General features: G+C 39.0%; 1 protein-coding gene across 3 annotated transcripts; it reads left to right on the top strand.

Annotated features, from left to right (window-relative positions):
* The first annotated feature begins 1547 nt into the window (after window positions 1-1547).
* LOC124138270 (protein TFG-like) lies at window positions 1548-22860 on the top strand. 3 transcript variants are annotated; one of them, XM_046504828.2, is made up of 8 exons: window positions 1548-1649; window positions 2536-2743; window positions 3069-3152; window positions 4662-4805; window positions 9754-9924; window positions 11132-11485; window positions 12744-13060; window positions 17191-22860. In XM_046504828.2, the coding sequence occupies exons 2-8, from the start codon at window positions 2548-2550 to the stop codon at window positions 17314-17316; spliced, it is 1392 nt and encodes a 463-aa protein (XP_046360784.2). In that variant the 5' UTR covers window positions 1548-1649; window positions 2536-2547; the 3' UTR covers window positions 17317-22860. The 3 variants fall into 3 exon arrangements, with proteins under 3 accessions (XP_046360784.2, XP_048239521.1, XP_046360785.2); XM_048383564.1 differs by having other exon boundaries at window positions 1562-1638; window positions 4662-4784; XM_046504829.2 differs by having other exon boundaries at window positions 1562-1638.
* Window positions 22861-23067: the final 207 nt, after the last annotated feature.

The raw sequence follows: 23067 nt of genomic DNA, 5'->3' as shown, positions 1-23067 counted from the left end.
AATGTGTTTAAAACAATCCTGGAAGAATGTAGGGTTCACCGATAGACTGAGTGAGTGAGTTTAACGCCGATTTTAACAGTATTCCAGTTATATTACGGCATGTCAGTATAATGTGGGAGAAAAACCCGAAGTTTAATATTTGGTGAAACACACGAGCACGGGTATGGTGCTGACAAACCTAGAAACATAATCGGGGAGAACCTGGATTAGAACCAATGACCACAGGTGGCTAGATCATAGATCTCTGCAGCGACTTAAACGTCTGTGTCCACCCGTGGCCCCTTTTATTTTAAACAGCTGTGAGGCATGTCCGTCTTAAAATTAACTATACAATATTACGATGAATAAAGAATGTGATTACAAAGTACTCTATTCGCTGAACATATGGTCATGATTTTCAGAAAGTCTTCCATGGCGACCTTTCTAGAGGCTCTGGCCTTTTGATACAGTTTGTATTTTGGGGGTCAAATCCATTTTTCAAGTGGATACTTTTTTTTGCCCGGTAGTTTAGAATGATAATTATTGGGAAGAGTAAGCAAAATTAAACTGTAAAATTATGTAATTATATGAACGATCAATAGATTGGGATTTAGGTTCAGAAAAATGTCTATTCTTCCAAACCCAACCAAGTTTCATTTGAAAATTTCATTTTTTCTGTAGACAAAAATTTCTCAGCATTGTCTGTTTGAACTGAATTTATAACTCCTTTCACATTCTGACAGTTTTTAGATAGGCAACGTCCCCGAGGGGCGGTCTGGTAGCCTAGTGGTTAAAGCGTTCGCTCGTCACGCCGAAGACCCGGGTTCGATTCCCGACATGGTTACAATGTGTGAAGCCCATTTCCGTGATATTGCTGGAATATTGCTAAAAGCGGCGTAAAACCATACTCACTCACTCACTATGGCAACGTCCCAACGTTTAAAGGACGTGTGGTGACACTGTGGCCCAGGATTGGCCCTCTTGAAATGTCAAATTTTAGAGAGATTCGCTGAAAAAAACTGAAACAGTAGCGTGTAAATATATCACAATTAGCTTTTCTCTTTCTTTCTTACACGTCCAGTGACTTTGGGTGTGATCAAGTACATAAGTGTGGCTAAAATGAATGAAAGAGGCCGATTTCAAGAGAAGTCTTACATAGACTCCTTGCTATCAGCCAGTGGGTTAACCAAGTTGAACTTTTCCCCATTTGTGTGTACTGTTTGTATCTACAACTTCTAAAAAAATAATTTGGTTCAACGGCTTGCTAGTGTTCAAATATTAGAATAGCGCTTCCTGAATTTTTTTAGAATGATCCATTGTTGCACATTCAACATTTCCAGTACTTTTATTGTTGTTTTTAGTCCCGAACATGCAATTTTTTAAACGGGCACATTCAGTTCTCTTTCATGTGGACACATCTAATAACCTTCACAATGATTTGTAAAGGTTTTGCCCATTTCTGCAGTTGTACGTATCCCGTGGGCGAGTGACGGCCCGTCTCCTAAATTATTAAAATCGTCCGTGAAATCTGTTTCAACAAGGGGAGGTAATTCTCGATGAAAATTTGTTATTGTTGCAAGTGTCTTTGCAGTGTCATAAGTGGTCTGCCACATCGAGACAAACAGAACTGACTCAATTTTCTCGTGACTTGTTGTCAAAGTCAGTATAAGGTTTGAGTTGTTTTTTTAATATAGCGATTGTTTACCTGTTGAAAAATAGTAGTTTTATGAAGCCACAGTTTGCTCTAGAGCTAAAACGCACTTACAGTGATGCGATTCGTACACTGGTAGCCGGCGTCGGCGTCGATTTCCGGCTGCTGAGCTAAACTAAACTCATTCTTCATTACAAACTTAGGAGAATTAGGTGATAAATATTATGTGTTTACGTTTTTCAAGTTTTATTGTGTATGCCTTAATATTATACCAGGAAATTACGCCCTAGTAATCTTATTTCATCACATTTCAACCAAACAAACTGTCTACCGCATTTGTCATCATCAGTCAATACCGATATTCCTTTTTGCGGGTCCATGAAAAAACATGTATTGACATCATGCATATTCTATAATTGTATAGTATTGACATCATATAAAGTCTATAATATTATGGTATTGATCTCATATAAAGTCTATGATTGGTTTATAAAACTGTTATTATACAATAAGGGGACAAAAGCAGATTCAACATATGAAACTATATTGTTAAGACTACGTTAGGATCTTTCAACAGAGACATCTGATGGAAAGTCGTCTGACCGTATCCCCCTTCCAAAGTTATATTTATGCATTGCAGATCCGTCCTTTTAATTATGTATATTTTTCAGGAATGTCAGGGGGATACAGGCAGAAGTCTTACCCATCTGAATTGCTTAGTTTTGGGGATTAGCACTTCTAGATAATTCCATTCTATTTTTAATAACTCAAGTCAATACCATAAATTATCAGCCTTGACTTGGAGTCAATATGCATTTCTGTTGAATGACGTGGCTAATGACTGTGGTGGAAAGCTTTGCATTTTATAATTATTTGTGTTATCCCTGATGATTGTATATGTGCAGATATAGGCGGACATGCAGAACAGTCTGGACCCACAGCTAGACCTCAGTGGCAAGCTGATCATCAAAGTTCAGCTTGGTGAAGACATTCGACGTATCCCCATTCACAATGAGGACATCACATATGATGAACTCCTGGTCATGATGCAACGTGTCTATCGCGGCAAATTCAACAGTAATGATGACATCATTGTTAAATATAAGGACGAAGGTAAACACATGAAGTTGGTTTGATGATGAACTGCAGTTTGACCACAATCAATGGTGGATCCTGACACCCTTAAATACTATGTCGTCCCACCAAATATTTTAATCTGATGTTGACAAAAGCTGCTCCTGTTTGGCCTTGAACCACTGAGTGGTGTATGATGTATATCAAGATGAAGACGATAACATGTGATAAAAAGCTGGCTTTTCAGAGTAAATCTTTTAAAAATCACAAATGTTTTGAAATTTTGTATGCTTTCTAAATGACATGGTTCAGAATAAGGGTCATTCATTTTGTTTTGATACAAAAGTTTGTTTTGTTTTTTCAGATGGGGATTTGATAACAATATTTGACAGTTCTGACCTCTCCTTTGCCATTCAGTGTAGCCGAATACTTAAAATTACATTATTTGGTAAGTCCTATTTCAGTGTTTGTTTTCTGCATAGTCACATTGGCAGGATAAGTAGTCTGGTGATAGGGATACATATTGTGCAGTGTGTGACTTTTTCAATGCTATATTACTTTAAACATGGAAATTCCTTTCCGTTTGACATGGTTTGAGTGTGGTTTAGATGAAACTAGATTAGTTGTGCTCTATCACTCACATGGTTCTAATTAAGGCTTAACTTCTTGACAATGGATAAAACAATCTTAAGGAATTCTGCGGGTATGATTTTGTGTTCACCTTGCAACTCGAACTCAAGAGTCCTTTGACAATGTTACCATATTTCTGTCGCCAAGATTACGTGATGAAGCTCAGAATCATAGACTAAATGTCAAAACATATGATATTAGATATTCAACAAAAAGTGAATTTATTCCCTTTTAAGATAAGCTGCTTATTGCAGCGGCAAAAGTGATTCATAGTGATGCCGCAACATTCTTTAAGTAATGACGTAGTTACATTGTAACCTCATTTGTGATATCATCAGTGGAATGTTGCTGCATATTAGGTTAGAAATTTAGGGAATCGCTAATCTTATTGAAATCAGATTTTAGTTCTCGCTACCGCTAAACAAAGATCTGAGGACATGCTGTTCCAGGTCAGGGGCGGTCAGGGAGCCTAGGGGTTAAAGTGTTCGCTCGTCACGCCGAAGATCCGGGTTCGATTCCCGACATGGGTACAATGTGTGAAGCCCATTTCTGGTGTCCCCCGTCGTGATATTGCTGGAATATTGCTAAAAGCGACATAAAACCATACTCACTCACTCACTGTTCCAGGTCACTTCTGAACATAAATTCATTTGACCAATCAGAGTGTCACTTACCAGGCCAGGAAAGTGACAGTCGGAATGGGTTTTCTAATCATGCAACCTTGCAAAATTTAACACGGGGTATTCTGAACAACAGTTACAGGCTTCGAGATAGAATCCGTCTAAAGCATCGTCTATCTCTTACTTCAAGGGGATAAACATTTGAACAGAAGAGACTTTGCATTGCCCGTGGGATGTACTGCCATACAATCTCGACCATCTGTTAGACATTTCAGAATATTCTTTTGTTCAGATTTCAATTTTAAATCGAGAATTTTTCAAAAAATTTTTTTTTCAAAGTGAAGTCACCAGTTTGAAACTAGTGCTGTATAGCTTGAGAAAGCTGCTTTCTGATAAGCTAATGTCGACTTCTTGTTAGTAGTTTAATTGGTCTGTCAAAGGTCGCGAAAGGTCGTTCTGACATGACCTGTAATGGGATGTCCTCAGATCTTTGTTTTGCAGTAGCAAGATCTAATATCTGATTTTAGTGAGATTGAGGGAATTACTGAACTGTGCATATTTTAATCCATTTGCTCAATTGTCAAGAGTCTTGACTCAATATGTAGCACACGAACATATAGAGAAGTTATTATATTTTGTTGCCAAAGTATTACTACAGAATAGCTGAAACAGAAATAAAAAACCTTCATTTTTTATTCGTCCACTAGTTAATGGCCAGCCCAAGCCACTGGAGACAGATGAAGTTAAACTTTTACGGAAAGAGCTGCAGCAGATTCGTGACCGAGTGAACCGAATCCTTGACCGCCTGGAGCCTACGCCTGCACCTTCAAGTACCTGTGACACACTCGATGGTAGCTAGCACTAACACCTGTCTAACCAGTGGCTCAAATACTGATAGTGCATATCTGGGTTCTGTCTCATTTGGTATTGATGTGTTTTTGTGCCCAGTTTTCATTTAGTAAACACTGGCTAGTGTTCCAGTTTTGTATTGTTTTTCTGATTTTTGATGGATATAAATTCAAGATTTATTTTTTCATAAAAAATATTTGATGCATTAATTTGATTTCTGTCTCTCAGTTTTCTGGACACAAGGGATCTGTGTGTATTTTCACCATGTCCAGTAATGACGGTATTGCTATCCCCAAAAGACTTTGGTCTTTTTACACACATTTTAAAATGTAATAAAAGGATGTTTGTTTGCAACTACTTCAGCAGACATTAATTTAAGCTGGAGAATCAAAATTTTACCATGGTTACATTAAGTTAACATTTCTAAACAAATGTTCCCAAACATTTCCCAATTTGAATGTATGGAAAGGTTGATATTTGGCCAATTGTCAAATTTGCAGGATAAATCCCAGCTGATTCACTTCTCACACATGGAAGAGGGTTACAGTTTTGAGCTACTTCTAATACTACATACCCTGTGACTGTCAACTCACTAAGCATGTGGCATGCTTTTGTCAGTGTTTTGTACACGATGTGAACAAGGCTCAGTCAAACATTCAAGGAGATCTGTACTATCAATGATCATATCTGGGTTATTCATTTTTAGATAGGATTTGTTTTTTATCTAAACTTACCCAGGATTTTCTCTGCAATTTTAAGAATGACATCATAGTCACTTCCTGACTTCATGGCTCACAAACTTACAGTTTGAATTGCGACTTAGCTATTCGAACTTCACAATTACTTCTGATTATCGGCTAGGAAAGTCATTCATAGAAATCCATTTGTGGATTGTTTTTGATGGCTGCTTGATCATTAATCAAATAATAATCAAAAATAAAAGGTCACTTTTTATCTGACTATTGTTTTGTGCATTTTTTGTCATCCAAGGGCACAGTTCTGCAGTGTTTGAAATAAATTTAAATCCCAACAAGCCAGTCGGGCAGGAGACCCATAAGTGTTGCCTGCCCATCTTCAAGGTTACCTGCCCACATTCAGACATTATGAATATTGTAAAATCTGTTGAAATTATATAAACAATTTACTTGAAAATCTACGAGAAGTTACAATAAAACTGAATATGTAAGTAGTGTTAAGACTTTCCGCCAGACAAGTGGCCAGGTGGAGGAAACTTCAGAAAGCCCAACAGAAAAGTTGCCAGCCACAGGCAGGTGGCCGGCAGTTATTTCGGACACCAGCGTGCGGTCACTCCTATGACTCCACACTGGCTTGTACCATGCAGTGTCACACCAGATGGCAACTGTCAGCAATGAGCCGGATGATGCTGTATGTCATCAGACTCACTAGTGTACCTGTCTGAGACATCATTTCCAGGATTGCTTCATATAGACATAACATGGACTACGTGTAAATATTTCACGAAGGAGGGTAGTGATACGGTCTATCAGTCTACGGCATGTCTAGACATTGCTCATGCTGCTACTTTAGCCACAAGTCTGAAGCCTAGGTCTTGTAAGATTCTTTTGTTCCAGAAAGTTTTGCTGAAAGTAGTTCATATTTTAACACTACAATCTACATTTAATTTATGTGTGTGCTACATTTATTTTGATATATTGTATCAGAGAGTTGTGTATTTTCACAGATGATTACAATCATCAATTTCTATGAAAATATGAACACAGGAGTGGAATTAAGGATGTTTTAGCTTGTATAACACTCATAAGAGGACCAATCAAGTTAGGAAGCTGTTATTTAGTTTTACATTACTGCATTAAATGAACCGATACAATGCCGCTGAAGTTAAGAAAATAAGGACTTTAAAAAAATTCAAATTTTGCCAAAATAATGTTTTTCACCCAATATTTCTTAGTTTTAACATCCCAGATACGTCCCTGTTCATACACTTATAGATATGATGCATGATATCAGCGTGTAGATCTACCCAGGTCAGAGGAACCTGTAACACTGTCTGCTGTACATAGCAAGCGTCATATTATCTTGACTTGGATGGGCACCAGTAACAGGTGCTCGTTTGATGTTTGACTGAGCATGTGTAAATACACCAGCACTTGTAACAATGGCATCACTGTATAATGTCAGAGAAAACCTGTAAACAATAATCAAATGCTATAGCTGTATGTTGCATGTTGTATCCTGTCTAGATTTGGGTTCACAAGAATGCTGTTCCTCCAATAGCTCCACCGTATGTACATGCCTATGGAAAATTCAAACATCAGGTCTCAAAATTAAAACCAGTATTCTGATTATAGGCCTTTCTCTTTTATTGATTGGTTTTTATATTTTATCTTCCCAACCCATATGTCAAAATAGAAGTGTTTTTAAAGGGTTTTTAAAGAAAAAATGAAATGTAAGAAAAATCACTTTTGTGTGTGGCAAATCAATGGTTACTGCCAGTGTCTGAAATAGCTCCTGTTCCCTGACCTAACATACCTGTCTGACTGTCTATTTGAAGTTTTTATATTTTTTCACATTTCAACATTTTGCAGATTCTTAAACCAAGCTTTCTTAATGTTTGGCCCACAGGCCCCTGAAGTAGGATAGTGATATTACTGAAACACCCGACCCTTAAATTTATATGGGTCTGGTGTTTCAGTAATATCCTGCTTCAGGGGCCTGTGGTTTGGCCTTACATTTATAAGTTACCAGCCCACATGGCTTGGTTGGAGTAAAAACTGTTTCAGACACTGGTTACTTTCCTTCTAATATTCAACCTGGTTTGATGGGTTTTTTCACAAACTTGGCAGAAAAACATCAAACAAATATTTAAAGTATCCTTGTATTTCTACTTCTTCTGCAGCAGTATGTTAGAAAGTGATGCGGTGTGTAAACAAATCCACAATTAAACACTTTAAATAATGAATTTTGAAAGGTGAAACTGAGGCACATCAATTGCTGTTGTGGATGTGGGAATGATGTAAGAATCATGTGTCACAAGCATGGGGTTGTTCATGTTGGTACTAATGTTATTCCAGTATCCTTGCATGAAAGTTGTGCAGTGGTTTTTGTTTTTTACACGAATGACACTAATCATTTTAAGTTGCCTTTTTATAAAGATTGTTTTGCAAATGTGAGCATTTCAACCGTTTAAGTGAAAAAATTGATTGTAATAATAATGTTGTTAGTGATAATTGATCTAAAGTTCTGGGTGCCATTGTACAAAACATCCTTAGCGCTACGACTGTCGTAAGTCTATGTTATGGTATAGGAGTTACGATCTTAGTGCTAAGATCGCTTTGTACAACGGCACCCTGAACCACACTGAAGGCATCCCGGTGTTTTCTGATGTAAAATCCTGATAGATCAACTAATAAATTGACTTACACCTATGGATAGGGATTGTGATAATCAACATTGAAGAAACCTGCAGTGTGAAGAGTTATATTTGAAGTTGGAGAATTACATTGTGAGCATCCTTGATTATCTGTTGTATTGTTTCACCATTCTAAAAAGATGACATCTTCATTTTCTCGAGGCAAGTGAGTCCACCAAGTAGTGTTTTCACTTGGCTTTGGTACAGGCTAGTGGACACTCTTGCCTTGGGAAATGAAGAAGAGGAATACCTTGGATCAATTCGCCCAAATACCCTTGTTTCGGTACCTGTGAAGATTCCGGGGTAGAATAGGTCTTCAGCAACCCATGCATGCTTTAAAAGGCGACTATGCTTGTCGTAAAAGGCGACTAATGGGATCGGGTGGTCAGGATCGCTGACTTGGTTGATGCATGTCATCGATCCCAATTGCGTGGATCGATGCTCATGATATTGATCACTGGATTGTCTGGTCCAGACTCGATTATTTACAGACTGCCGTCATATAGCTGGAATATTGCTGAGTGCGGCGTTAAACAACAAACCAACCAAACCAACCCTTGTTTCGGAAGTGTCATGACAACCTCTATCAATCCAGTCTCTGACTTAAAGCAAATTTCATTTGCTCTGAGAGTAATTTGATTAGATATCTTTATTACTTGCCCGTGAAGAGATCACCCGTTTAATAAACATGCATTGTGTAATGCCAAAGCGCATGCTCGTGAACTGCCGGAACACGTTTCATGAAGAAATATTGAAAGCTCTCAACATCCCTTGGCTTATTCAAAGACATTGCATGTGGAGATGATAGATCACTGAAAGGAGCTTATGCATGCTCCATGACTTCATTAACCCTGTTGCTAAGCTGATGTCACATGGCATTGTTTCGCTGGTGGATCTTGCAACAAAATTCCACAAATTACGTCATAGGGTATTGTCATGTGATTGTAAACTTTGTGGTGCAGGGCCCCGTTCCACAAGGTGATCGCACCGTAGCACAAGGACAGCTGTAAGTCTATGTTAAAGTATGTGAGTGACGATAATCTTAGTGCTAATGATAACTTTGTGGAATGGGCACCTGGATTCTGAAGGTGGGCTGTTGTATGGTAATAAGTTAATACATGTCAACTTTTGACGTGTTTGAAGTATTATTCTGTTTCAACTCAATTGGATTATGCCGTGGATCGTGTAGGTGTCTGCCTATTCACACACGACAGTTAAATTCTAAATAACGTTATAAATGGCAAGTAATAAATAAAATACTAAACAAGCTCCCGTCTGATACCAAGTTCATGAAACGAGTGAATAGTTCAGGTATCTTGACGAGCGAAAGCGAGTCAGATAGCAGAACTATTCACTTGTTTCATAAAATTGGTATTACGCGGGAGCTTGTTTCGTATTCTATATATATTTAACATTGTGCCATGTGTGCCCAAAGTAAAGCAATGGTAGCGAATGGGTCCAATGTATGTCACCATAGAGTGGAGACATGATGCACGTGATGATGGAGGAGGCAATAGAGGAAGCATTGTAAGCAGCTTGACATTGTTCTCTCCCTAAAGGATCTGGTTTAGGGCCAAGTCCCTCCAAGAAAGGAACCCCTGGGGGTGGAGGGTTCCAGCGGCCAGCCCAGGTAGCCAGCAGCAAGGAGTTCGACCCCCTTTCATCGCAGAGGTCAGTAGAAGAGAGCACACAGAACAAAGTCATGTCATCGTTTGGCATCACAAGTGATTGTAAGTTGGATTATTTTGTCAGACTTTTCTTGTCCAGTCTACCAAACAATTTTCATTTCTGATTGCCATGAACTTTATGATTTCTTCCCTGAACCTTCAAAGTTCAAGGTCATCTTGAGATATTTGTGGTTGTACGATTCATTGCCAGTTACTGTTACACTCTTGAATATCCAGGTTAGAATAGGTCTTCAGCGAGCCATGCCTGTCATAAGAGGCGACTAACAGGATCAGGTAATCAGGTTGCTGACTTGATTGATGCATGTCATCGTATTCCAATTGCATGGATTGATGCTTGTGATGTCAATCACTGGATTGTGTGGTCCAGACTCGATTATTTACAAACCGCCGTCATATAGCTGGAATAGCTGGAGTGCGACGTTAAACAACAAACAAACAAACAGTTACTGTTACACTTTTATTTGTGCATTCTAAAATATGGACCTAAAGAAGTTGAATTGATTGAGGTAAAGGTCTTCAAGTAATGTTTTTAGAGTGGATGTACATGGTGGTATGTTGGATTTGAATTTGTGAGGAAATGGTGATGAAGCAATCTCATTAAAATCAGATCTTAGTTCTCACAACAGCTAAACAAAGATCTGAGGACATCCCATTAGGGGTCACGTCAAAACGACCTTTCATCCGACCAATCAGAGCGTCGCTTACCAGATCATGAAAGTGACAGTCGGAATGTGATTTCTAATCATGCAGCCTCGAAAACGTTATAATGGGGTATTCCGAACGATAGTTACGGGCTTAACGACTGAATCTATACAATCAAGACCATATATTAGCCATTCTAGAACGTTCTTTTGTTCAGGTTTCAAATTTTTAAGCGAGAATTTGTCAAATTATGTTTCAAAGTGTAGTCGCCAATTTGAAATTAGTGCCGTAAAGCACGAGAAAGCTGCCTTCTGATTGGCTAATGTCGACTTCTTGTCAGTAAAGGTCAAAGGTCGGTCTGACGTGACCCGTAATGGGATGTCCTCAGGTCTTTGTTTAGCGGCAGCGAGAACTAAGATCTGATTTTAATGAGATTGGTGATGAAGGGGCCGCTTCTGCTTTTGCAATACCTGTATTCACCTGTTGTCAAATAACTGTTGAAAGCAGCGTTAGGCCGAGTTCACTCGTGCACTGAAATCAGTGAGCAAATAAGCCCCTTGGACTAGAGCACACCTGAAAAAGGCATGTAATTGTTTCTGTTTTTCAGCAACAAATGATCGTCCCGGTACACCTGACAGTATTTCCAGTGTAGGATCATCAGCTAGTAACCAATACAAACGCCAACAGCAAGGAACTCCAACACAACAGCCCAGCACCCCACAGCAGCAACCAACACCATCACCCCAGTCTTTTCCACAACAGCCCCCTCAGCAGGCATTCCCAGGTCAGCCCGGGTACCAGCAACCCCCTACTTCCCAGCAGCCACAGGCCGGAGCCCAGTTTACAGGACAACCGGGAACATTCCCTGGTCAGACCCAGGGTCAACAGCAGCCACAGACACAACAGCCCGGATACCAACAGCCCGGACACCAACAGTCCGGACACCAACAACCAGGACCAGGTACTGTGGAGGTCTGACATGACCAACAGTTTCTTTCAGTATTTGGGGGCACGGGTGGCCCAGTCGTCTAAGGCGCAGCGATTCGCTGTGCAGAGTTGCGTCCCTTGGGCACGCCAGAAACCTATGATTGTGGGTTCGAATCCCAGTTCGCCCCAATTATGTTTCTAGGTTTGTCAGCACCATACCCGTGCTCGTGGGTTTCACCGAAGTGTTAAATGTCTTAGACCTGCATCACTCTGGTCTTTCCTCCCACATTTAGCTGACACGCCATGATATATAACTGGAATAATGTTAAAAGCGGCGTTAAACCCTACTCACTCACTCACTCTTTCAGTATTGCTGGAGTGAGGAACATTTGTGTTGTTATATGGTCCATACACCGAACAAGATGGATGCTGCAGGGGCACGCATCGGTTTGAAAAGGCCATATCTTAAAACCAAACACTTGTGAAAATGATACCAAGAGACAATTTCCAACTTGTTGGCTCAAATTTGTTTGTCAAAGACTGTCATGTTGATATACAGTTTCTTAGTTTCTGTACATTCAAGTAAAGTGTCCTGTCACAAGCTGACCACCATTTGCAGTACCTTAGCCAGAATATTTTTGAAACTTGGTTCACTTATCTGTCAACTCCAAAATATTCCGGATTTTTCATTTTTTGAAAGAATGAAAAGCGTTCTGATATTCCACTGACCAGAAAACAATAAGTAAAATCTTAAAAAGAACTCATTTACAGTCATTATTAATATATATGAATTATTTAAAATCCTATAATAAAACCTGCTGGTAATTTATCTTAAAAACTTCAAAACAGAACAAATGATGATGATGAAGCTGTTCCTCGGGCCCCCACTTTTTTTCTTCCAACTTAATATTTTGAGCAATTAAAAAAATGTATTTGAAATTGAATTTTATTTTTTATTAAATTTCGACCTCGTACCAATTTGAATTTCTGGGCCCAAAATCCACAAAACAACATGCATTCACTCGCTACTGTCACACTAAGGGAAAAGCTTTGAGCATTATTCTTTCAAAGACATAATAATATTGTTTTTGTTTTAGAAATTTCTAGACATTGCTTTGGCTTTTTGACTGCAAGAGTGCCATATCCATGTTTTGTTTTTTAACACAGTTAACTTACACACAGACTTGACTCTTGATAGTTTGAATTATTTTGAAAGATTTATATTTGTTCAAAAGAACTTTGGCTGAAGCCAAAATGTTAAAAAAATTCATCATGATAATCTGATTTTTCAGCTGGGTATGCTCAGTACCAACAAGGACAGCAAGGTTATAATCAACCCCAACCCCAACCAGGCCAACCCCAACCAAGCCAACCCCAGCCAGGTCAACCCCAGCCAGGTCAACCCCAGGCTAGTCAAGCCCAGCCTCATCCCGGACAGCCCCAGCCCGGACAACCCCAGCCTGGACAACCCCAGCCGGGACAACCCCAGCCCGGACAACCAGGCTATGGCGCCCCTCAGTCTGCACCCTATGGCTTATCAGGACAACAGCCACAGCCAGGACAACAGCAAATGTATGGACAGCAACAGCAAGGCTACCAACCAGGACAGGTCAGTTCACAAATCTTCTAACTGCTTTTTCAGTAATTCGGGACCATCTTGTTGTGTAGCTTTTTATGGATGGCAGAGATGTTATTTGGGTTATTCACTTGCTTAACTTCTGTTTAAGAATTCAGAGATTTTTAGTCATGTCAGATTGCAGGTAAAAACTTCAAAAACATATATACTGTTTTTGGTATTTCTGTAATCAGACCAAAACTGAAAGTTTCACATTTATTCAAAATTATCTCCTTGTGATCGGTTTGTCCCTTTGTGGTGTGGGTGTATGGGTCCTCAAATGATTTTCTCAAATTGTTTGTTTCGCTGGTGCTTGCTTGTGGAAAGGGGGCAGTTATCATTTTTAGATAAGACTTGATGACATAAATCCATTACGGTAGGTCTTTTTTGTTCAAGGTAATATTCTTCTGAGACTATTGAATAGGCTAAATACTGAATCAAATTTTGACTTTTAATCACAGTTTCACTTGTTTGGATCTGAGTGGTGAAATAAGGTAAATCTAGTCTCAGCTGATGCCTTTTATTTCATGGTGAATGTTTTCGGGTATATCTTGGAATGATTTTGCTCAAGGTGTTTGGGTCTTGTCCTTTCTCTACCTATATGATGATGCTACTATAACATATATCTTTCTCCATTGCCTTCTTTGACAGGTGATAAAATAGGGATGATTTGGCCAATATATATTATTTGAGTTGGTTGCATGACAATAAGACTTGTATTATCCATATGGTTTAATATAAGCAATGTGATGATAAACCATATGAAGCATGTCAGAGATTGAATGTTACTGTAAGCTGTAGTCAGGAACATTTAGGCTACCACAACGGCTATAGAGCATGTGTGTAATAATGATTTATATTAGATAGCTTTGCGATAAATCGTAAAGAACAATGAAGAACAAAGCGTGGTTTATTGCTCTCGCAACTTGATGACGTCGTAAATCATCAGATCTTAGTTTTCGCTACCGCTAAACAAAGATCTGAGGACATCCCATTACGGGTCACGTCAGAACGACCTTTCGCGAATTTTGGCCGTCCAATGAAATGACTGACAAGAAATCGACATTAGCCAATCAGAAGGCAGCTTTCTCGAGCTTTAGGACACTAGTTTCAAACTGGCAACCTCGCTTCGAAACATTTTTGACGTGTTCTCGATTAAAAAATTTAAAACTGATAAGAAGAACATTCTGGAATGACTTATAGATGGCCTAGAGTGTATGGATATAATTATAAAACCCGTAACTGTCATTCGGAATACCCCGTGTTAAATATTTCGTGGTTGCAGGATTAGAAAACACATTCCGACTGTCATTTTCATGATCTGGTAAGCGACGCTCTGATTGGTTGGTTGAAAGGCCGTTCTGACGTGACCCGTAATGGGATGTCCTCAGATCTTTGTTTAGCGATAGCGAGAACTAAGATCTGATTTTAATGAGATTGCGTCATAAATTGGACGTTATTTGGAGTGGGAAGTGTCTTGTGAGTTGTTCCCCATAGATGTAGCTGGGCAACGTAGATAAACGCAATGGCCGAACGATCGCTTCCAAAAGTGAGAGAGATATGATAATTGGTATTAGGAAAAAAGGTACAGATGATTGACATGAAATTTGTGAGAATATGCGGGAAATACCCAACTTAACCCCCATGTTCATAAAATGGATGTCTATTCAGAGAGTCATCATTATTTAAATATAAGAAAATATTTTTAAAGCGCGTACTTTTTACCAACTCTTTAAAGAGGCTGTATGATAGATATTTCATATAAGAAATAAACGACTTGTTGTTTTTGTTGTTTATCGTACAATATAACACTGCAGGGAATACAAACCACCTAGGCCTGCGATTAAAAAATGGTATTGCAATATATTGCCATATGTATTGGGATAAATTAGGAGCTGAAGTGTTTGACAGTGATTGTACATGCACTGAGTGTACATGCAGGTCCTATTTTCTACATTTGAAAGTAAATGTGACACAGCATGGTCAGTTGCCGCCATTTTGTTGTCTTGTATACAAGGGAGATAACAATGTGAGAGAGAGACAAAACTTGCATTTTTGCCCTTTTGTCAATCAATTGCGAAGGGAAACATTATTTGTGAATAAATTTCTTTGAACATTTTAGGTTAAACGATACAAATAATAACGAAACTTGTTACATAGTTTTTACCAAAAAAAACAAAACACAGATCAATATTGCAATATGTATCACGCATTGCGGTATACCGGTAATACTGTGTAGTCCTATTATTAAAAGTTGTGATTAAACAACAGAGGTTGAAGACAGCCTATCATTGTTGATGTCATGTGGACAATGTCAGCTTCAGCAGTTGATTTTACTTTGATAATACAAACAGATCAATGGCTGAACTTGTCGTTAGAATCATTACATGTGTGTGCATCAAACTATTTAAACAAAACTCAACAGTATTAATTTACAAAATCCTGTTTAACAAATAAGTATTTCTCACACAATTGTAATGCAAGTGTATCATGTAACTTTCCACAAATGTGAGGCTCAAAATTCTGGATTCCCTAGATATCCTCCAGGCCCGTGAAGATCCAGGGTAGAATAGGTCTTCAGCAAACCATGCTGTAAAAGGCGACTATGCTTGTCGTAAGAGGTGACTAACGGGATCTGGTTGTCGGACTCGCTGACTTGGTTGATGCATGTCATCGATCCCAATTGCGTGGATCAATGCTCAGGTTGTCAATCACTGGATCGTCTGGTCCAGAGTTGATTACTTACAGATTGACGTCATATAGCTTGAATATTGCTGAGTGCAGCATCAAACAACAAACAAACAAACAAACAAACAAAACGATATCCTGCAGAGACTTGCATGGTGATGTTCTGATCCCTGGCAGGTGCTCTGCCTCCCAATTCCTGAAGTCATTGCCTGAATTTTTAGCTTGATTTTTTTTTTTTCACTAGTTTGTTATCTAGTATGAGACATTTTAGGAATGTTATTCTTTTGGTGGTCCTGGATTCAAAAACAGACAAGCACCATTGTGTCGAAGTTGAAGGGACCTACGTAAATGATTTGAGTTATCCGAGGTTCGAGACAACTGAAAAATGATGAATGAAAAGGAATATGCAGGGTCCAAGTTTTTACTTCGAGATAACCAATGGTTCGACAACATCAAAGTTCAACACAACAGTTGAATCAAGGCGACTAGATGGACCGGGTGGTCAGGCTTGGTGACTTAGTTGATTGTATGTTTGGATCGATGCTCGTGATCTCAATCACTGGATTGTCTGGTCCAGATTTGATTATATACAGGTCACTGGAAGATCCAGGGTTCAATCCCCGGCCTCGTCATACCAAAAGACATTAAAAGATGGTACTTGTTGTTACCCTGTCTGGAGCTTGGCATTAAGGGGCTTAAACAAGAACTGGTCGGCTCGGAGTCAGTATACTGTGTCTGAGTGGGATATTCATGTTGAAACCGCGGCATGGTATCTCAGTGGGCTAGCACTATAAATCTGCATCAGTCCTTACTAGTACAAGCAGCCACACACACACACACTCATGCATGCACGTCGCTATATATATATAAGTGCAATATTCTTGGATGCGACGTTAAACCTAATCTCACCTCACCTCACCTCCTTGTGTAAACACTATCTTTCTAGGCTCACTACACCAGAGCCCCATTCCATAACACATATAGTACTACAATGGTCCCAAGTTCAGACACCAGAGTTTATAGCACTAAAATCCCTTTGAATATTGATATCAGACTTTGGGGTTTAAGGTTGTAGAGATTAAATTTCTTCAGTAAAATACAATTTTCATCATTTTTTATGGTTTTATAGAACACTAAATACGAATCTTTATGCAAAATTTCCTTTTTTGTCAAATTGTTATTTTGTTAAAATTCTCTTAATTTTCAGTGTAGTTTCACCAATGATAGAAGCAAGTATTTCATAATGAAGTTCCTTTCTGAACAGATCACTCGTCTCGGACTAGTCAACTTACATTTTAGTACACCTCTATAATACCTGTTTTATTTCATTGTTAGGTAAGAACCATGGTATCAGTATGATAATTCTACAGAGATGTTCTCAAGAGCCTCCATCTGATGTTTCCTGCTCTTCCTAACACTGTACTTTCTCTCTACAGCACCCTCAGCAGTTCAACGCCCCAGCCTCTGGACCCGGCCCCGCAGGGGGTGCCAACCCTTACAGAGGAGGCTATGCATCAGGCTACCCCCGCCCCCAGGGAGGCTACCCCCAGGGCTACCAGTGAAACGGACACCTGCTACAAAGTCTTATTTATATTTTATCAAAAACAGACTGGACTTGCATTCTGATGGCGTACATGATAACAAGTTGAATTTCTGTGTCAATAATGTTGTATTTTATTACGTGACTAGTTAAGATGTTGGTCAAATTAGGGCTAATTTTGAGAATAACTGACATCAGTTTTGAATTGGGTCGGAATGCCCTGGGCATGTGCAAGTATGTGACTGTTGAATGAGACATGATGCTGACGATCACTCCTTCACATCACTGGCTGTAGGGTGAAGTTAAATTCTTTCTGTGGTTGAGTGTTTTCTGCTATTGTTTGAATTTATGAATATTTTGAAGACGAGAAATAATTGTTGATGGTTTCACAATTGTTTCATAGATTTTTCATGTCCTTAATGGTGATGAAACTTGAGTAAGCCAGAATCAACTTACAGTCATTTGTCAAAGTGAAGTGAGATATTTTGAAAGAGATTGTCCATCTGTATCTCTGACAAGAAAATTACAACTTATTAATAAACGTTACCAGTCTAGTCTGTTTAAGGGAGGACATTCTTATTGAGTAGTGAATGGATTTCAAAAGTACTAATTTCTTACAAACAGGTTATTGCATTTAAAAACAAATCAGAAAAAGAGCAATTTGTAGGAGATCTAACAAAGCAAACTAATGTCATTTCTTATGAATAAAGTTATTTAAAAAATATTAAGATATAAAGACCACATTCATCCTGACACTGAGCTAGAGGCATCACAAGAGTGAAGTGGCTACAGGTCGTGTAGCGAAGACTCATCGACCTCATGCAATAACCTTGACAACCATGGTTGTAGCTGTCAAAGGGATAACCCTAAGTATTCCTGACCAAATTTAAGTTTGTCTATCAAGCCGGAGTATCTGTTAGGTTTTTGAAGTAATAATGTATCATTGTTGTAACTATGTCAGATATCAGGGAGACCTTCAGACAGCGACAGATCCAAGACTTGGATGAAGTAATCTTCTCTCCCAAAGCTGTTATCAAACTCACATGTCACAGTGCTTTACAGAATAGAGTAGAGTCTACGCATGAGATATTTCATCCTGTCGTGTAAACCATATATAGTACTCAACTTTTGATAGGGATCATCAGATATGTCATTCTATTTATATATGCACTTGACATATTGTGAGAATCAGTTTTGTGTGTTGTGGAAAGATAAAAAAAATATCCCTTTCAAATGTGGAGTAGTATGCCTCATGAGACCAAGGGCATTGTCAAACCATGATGTGAGTTCAGATGCCTCCATCTCCTTCCTCCCACCTTCTGTCAAATCAAATGTCCCTGCCCTGCCCTGTGTACTGCTAGTTACTGATGTACTCAGCCTCTATAGCTTGTCCAGCAAGATGTTGCTTCAGTCTCACCTTCTCCATCAGCCTGAAGAGCAACCCACTTCATCCTCTTCTTCATGATGTATGTCAGTGTCTATATACAGTTATCAGTTTCTCAAGCATGCTTCATGGGCTTTATTCACTATGTTCCTTCATCATGTTTATCCAGGCATCTGGTTGGTTAGTGAGTGAGTGAGTGAGTATGGTTTTACACCGCTTTCAGCAATATTCCACCAATATCATGGCAGGGTACACTAGAAAGGGGCTTCACTGATTGTACCCATGTCGGGAATCGAACCTGGGTCTTTGAGGTGATGAGCCAACGCTGTAACCACTAGGCTACCTGACCGCCCTGCATCTGGTTAGGATGTATGACATTTTTTGTAGCATTACTTTTAGTTGTCATAGGTTCCCAAAGAACATGCTGGTCTAAAGAGGTGACTAAATGGCTGTCAGACTCTGTACCTTGTATCTCAGTTTCACAGATCAATGCTCATGATCTCAATCACTGGATTGTCTGGTCCAGACTTGATTATTTTCAGACCGCCATCATAATGCTGGAATATTGCTGAGTGCAGCGTTAAACAACAAACCCAATCACCATTATTCCTGTAAGCTGAATCTTATTAAATCTAGTTACTAGACTTGAAAGAAACTTGCAGTCTTCATTGATATTGTTTGTTTTGTGTCCATTACTTCAATCCAGTCAATACAAATGAAAAAAACAAAATTATGAGTGTATGACTTAAAAATTTTACGATCAGGATATTTATTGTGATGTCAGCTCGTTCTGTGACTGAGATGACTCAGCTGATTGTGTAGCCAAGGGGATCAGTTGCCACACACAGCATCTGTTCTGTAGTGACATGCCTGTCCAGTGTCAATACCTGGGGCTGTGTTTGGAGAGGTAAATTGGATATGTCATGAACACAATACTTCCTCCAACAGATGGCTGTGTCAGGAGCTGTTTGCTGCTCTAGGGCACAAATGAACTCCTGTGTAATCTCAGCATCTATAACACAATAAATATTTAGATAGTTTTTAAACATACTTGCAATTTCTATGTTCAGTGTGAGTAACAATTTGAAATTTTCTAAGTCAAACATCAACTTGCAAGAACGGTTATGATCAGAACATCAAATTGATGTTGATCATTGACACATGGCCTATGAATATGAAACTGATGATATACAGGGCCAGGGGACCCATATTGCCCAGGAAAAGGGTCATATTGTTTTCTGGTGGTCCTTACACTGTAATAATCTGAATTATGAGATTTATGTTTATGATGACCGGTAAACCAGTAGCAAAACAACATACTTCTCAAAGCTGTGTACAAGCCTTCTGGTACTGACATGGCTGTCGGTGCCCAGACTTCTACTGTGCATAGCAATGTGGAGATTGTGGTTGGTAATGTGATATTTTTCAGATCTGATATGTAAGATTGATGTAATGGAATCAGATTACAGGGTAGGATTACATGTTATAGGACTGCTAGATCACATGGAACTCCCAACTTACCATAGCAATTTACTTTTCATGACATTAGGGCAAATCTGGCTTTTGTTTTGTAGTAATCCATTTAGGTTGTTTTTATACCATTGTGTACATTTGAAAGTATATATTGATTATAAGCCTTGTAGGGCTAGAGCAGGTAACTCCGGTACTCAAGTCGGGTGGGTCCTGAGTAGGACCCGGGTACCCACAGTACTACCCAGACCCATGGTTAGTCACGTGATATATTGTTTAATGACAACGCTTCAATCAACGTCAGTGTACACATGATCTGATAATTTCATACATGTATCTAAATAGTTTTTGCCAGGGCTGCAGTAAAACAATTCCCAATCAGACATTTTGTTCCCATCTCTTGAGACCTACAGCACGTACCGGGAAGGGTCGGGTAATATGGGCTCGGGTACCCGGGTTATAAATTTGGACTCGTCCCTGCCCTAAAGCCTTGGTCTGTACCATGTCCGTATTTGTATGGTTTGTCAATGGGATAAGCCTCTAAGATCTGTAACACTTGGACTTTTGTCCAATAGAAGCTATGACATCATGAAACTGGAGCAGAATTACTGTTCACAGTGGTGTTATGCCCAGCTTGAAGAGATATGGTTTTTTTTACTTCTGCCAAAGTATTGTAAGAGTTTTAGAATAGGTATGGAGGTGGGCTTAGATATAGGAACTGTAATTAGTCTGAGGTCTTGTTTTCTCTTGGTGTTACTGTATATTGCTGTCTATGATGCACCAAACCTAACCCTCATTGTAGAACCTTCAGTACTAATATATATCCCTCTCTACTCCACTCAGCATATCATACAGGGTTGAAAACGTTTCGCTAACGTAAAATATGTTCTGTGATTTTATTCTTTGACATGCTGCATGAATAACTTCAGATCATGCTGCAATTTTGTTGACAAGATGCAACCTCAGATAGCTGCCCATAAAATAAAGTGGCATAGACAGCGATATACGGTAGTCATTTCAGTTTGTATTCGCATTATCTTGACAACCAATTTATCTACACCAATAAAATATGTTCTGTGATTTTTTTCCTTTGACTTGTCGCATGAATAGCTCCAGATCATGCTGCAATTTTGTTGACAAGGTGCAACCTCAGATAGCTGCCCGTAAAATAAAGTGCCATAGACAGCGATATACTATACGGTAGTCATTTTCAGTTTGTATTGGCATTATCTTGACAACCAATTTATCTACACCAAAACATCGCTCCTAATACTAATAAGGTAGTTGTTCATTCATATAGCTTATCCTTACTTTCAGAGTTATTATAATATTATTCAAACCACTTGTATACTGTGTATGTAATGTCATTGCATTGTTAATCAAGATCAGTTTCATGTCAGCCATCTTGTATTGTATATAGATGACCTGTACATTCAGTATGTCTGTTGTATGTATAAGTTATGATGTATAAAGTAATAAGAACACAGTACCTTCCATCTTTGTTTTGCATAAATATGTCTTGATTCCCAAAGCTACATGTACCTTACATTCAGAGTTGGTCATGAAGTCCTTTCATTATGTACAGTGAGAAAAGATGGCCAAAATACTAATGAGCTGCTCCTATGGACACGGCCAAGTATGTGTTGGTGTTACAACATTTGGTCAAATGGAAGTCTGTGAGAGATAACCTTGACACAGCAGGGGGGTCGGGTAGCCTAGTGGTTAAAGCGTTCGCTTGTCAGGCCGAAGACCCAGGTTCGATTCCCGACATGGGTACAATGTGTGAAGCCCATTTCTGGTGTCCCCGCCTTGATATTGCTGGAATATGGCTAAAAGCAGCGTAAAACCATACTCACCCACTCACTCATGACACAGCTACTGAGAACCTACACAGAACCAGTGTTTGAGATAAAAACATCGTCTGGCTGCAGTGAGGACCCACATGTATTGGAAGCTGCAGGCCCTGACCAAACTCTTCAGACCTTAATTTAAAAAAACTGCATTAATTTAATGCCGGCATTAAATATAAAAACAGGTATGAAAATTATATTCATATAATTATGAATGTTCAGCCAAATGAGCAAACCACTTGGATTTTTCAAACTAGAAAAGAAAATCTTACTATAAGTAAGAATGACCCCAAGAGGAGTTTTTGCCAAGCTGGTACTTCCCTTTTCATCAACCTCCACCGAAAGAATTAGCTGAAGTCAAAGCTTTGTCATGTTCCAATATTAAGAAACATTTCAGCATATTTGACAGTTTACTGTTGGTGGTGTTATCAGTATGAAAAATGCAAGTGATGAAAAGAATGAACTCATTTTTATGCTTTTTTTTAAACACATCTGATAACCATAGCTTGACTTTTCAAAGCGGGGCACAGGTGCGCCAGAACGTTAATGTGCAGCTACCGATATTTGTTGTGAATGTCATCCCTCAGCCCAACGTTCCGATCTACGCCCCCATTGTGATCTGGCACCACACCCAGTCTGGGGTCTGTGAAATAATTGGAATATTTTTCATTAGTGTTTGTCAGCCCTTTTTGTTATCTGTACTGTCTCCATGGAATTAATGCTGTGATTGATCAGGTTGAGATGTGTACATTTGGTTTCAGCAGTCTGTGAATGCATGCTGATGGGATTATGTTGATTATGAAAACACAAGGTATTCAACAGCTTGCCATGCTGGGAATCATAAATAAACATTTTATGTATACACAGTTGTTTGTGTTTCTTAGTTATTCCCCAGTAATTAAGGGTGACTATTGCGGATATTTTCACTATTGTGATTGTTTTGCAATAGTATTGCGATAGTTGTCAACAATTGTAATAGTATTGCCATAGTACTTAATCCGTGATAATTATGATAGTATTGCTGATAATGTCAAAGACGGACGTTTTCCTCCCTAGTGCCTATTTAAAC

This window comes from Haliotis rufescens, unplaced genomic scaffold (genome assembly GCF_023055435.1).
Source record: "Haliotis rufescens isolate VD_foot unplaced genomic scaffold, xgHalRufe1.0.p SCAF_5, whole genome shotgun sequence".
Lineage (NCBI taxonomy): Eukaryota > Metazoa > Mollusca > Gastropoda > Lepetellida > Haliotidae > Haliotis > Haliotis rufescens.
This window is presented reverse-complemented; position numbering and strand designations above follow the sequence as displayed.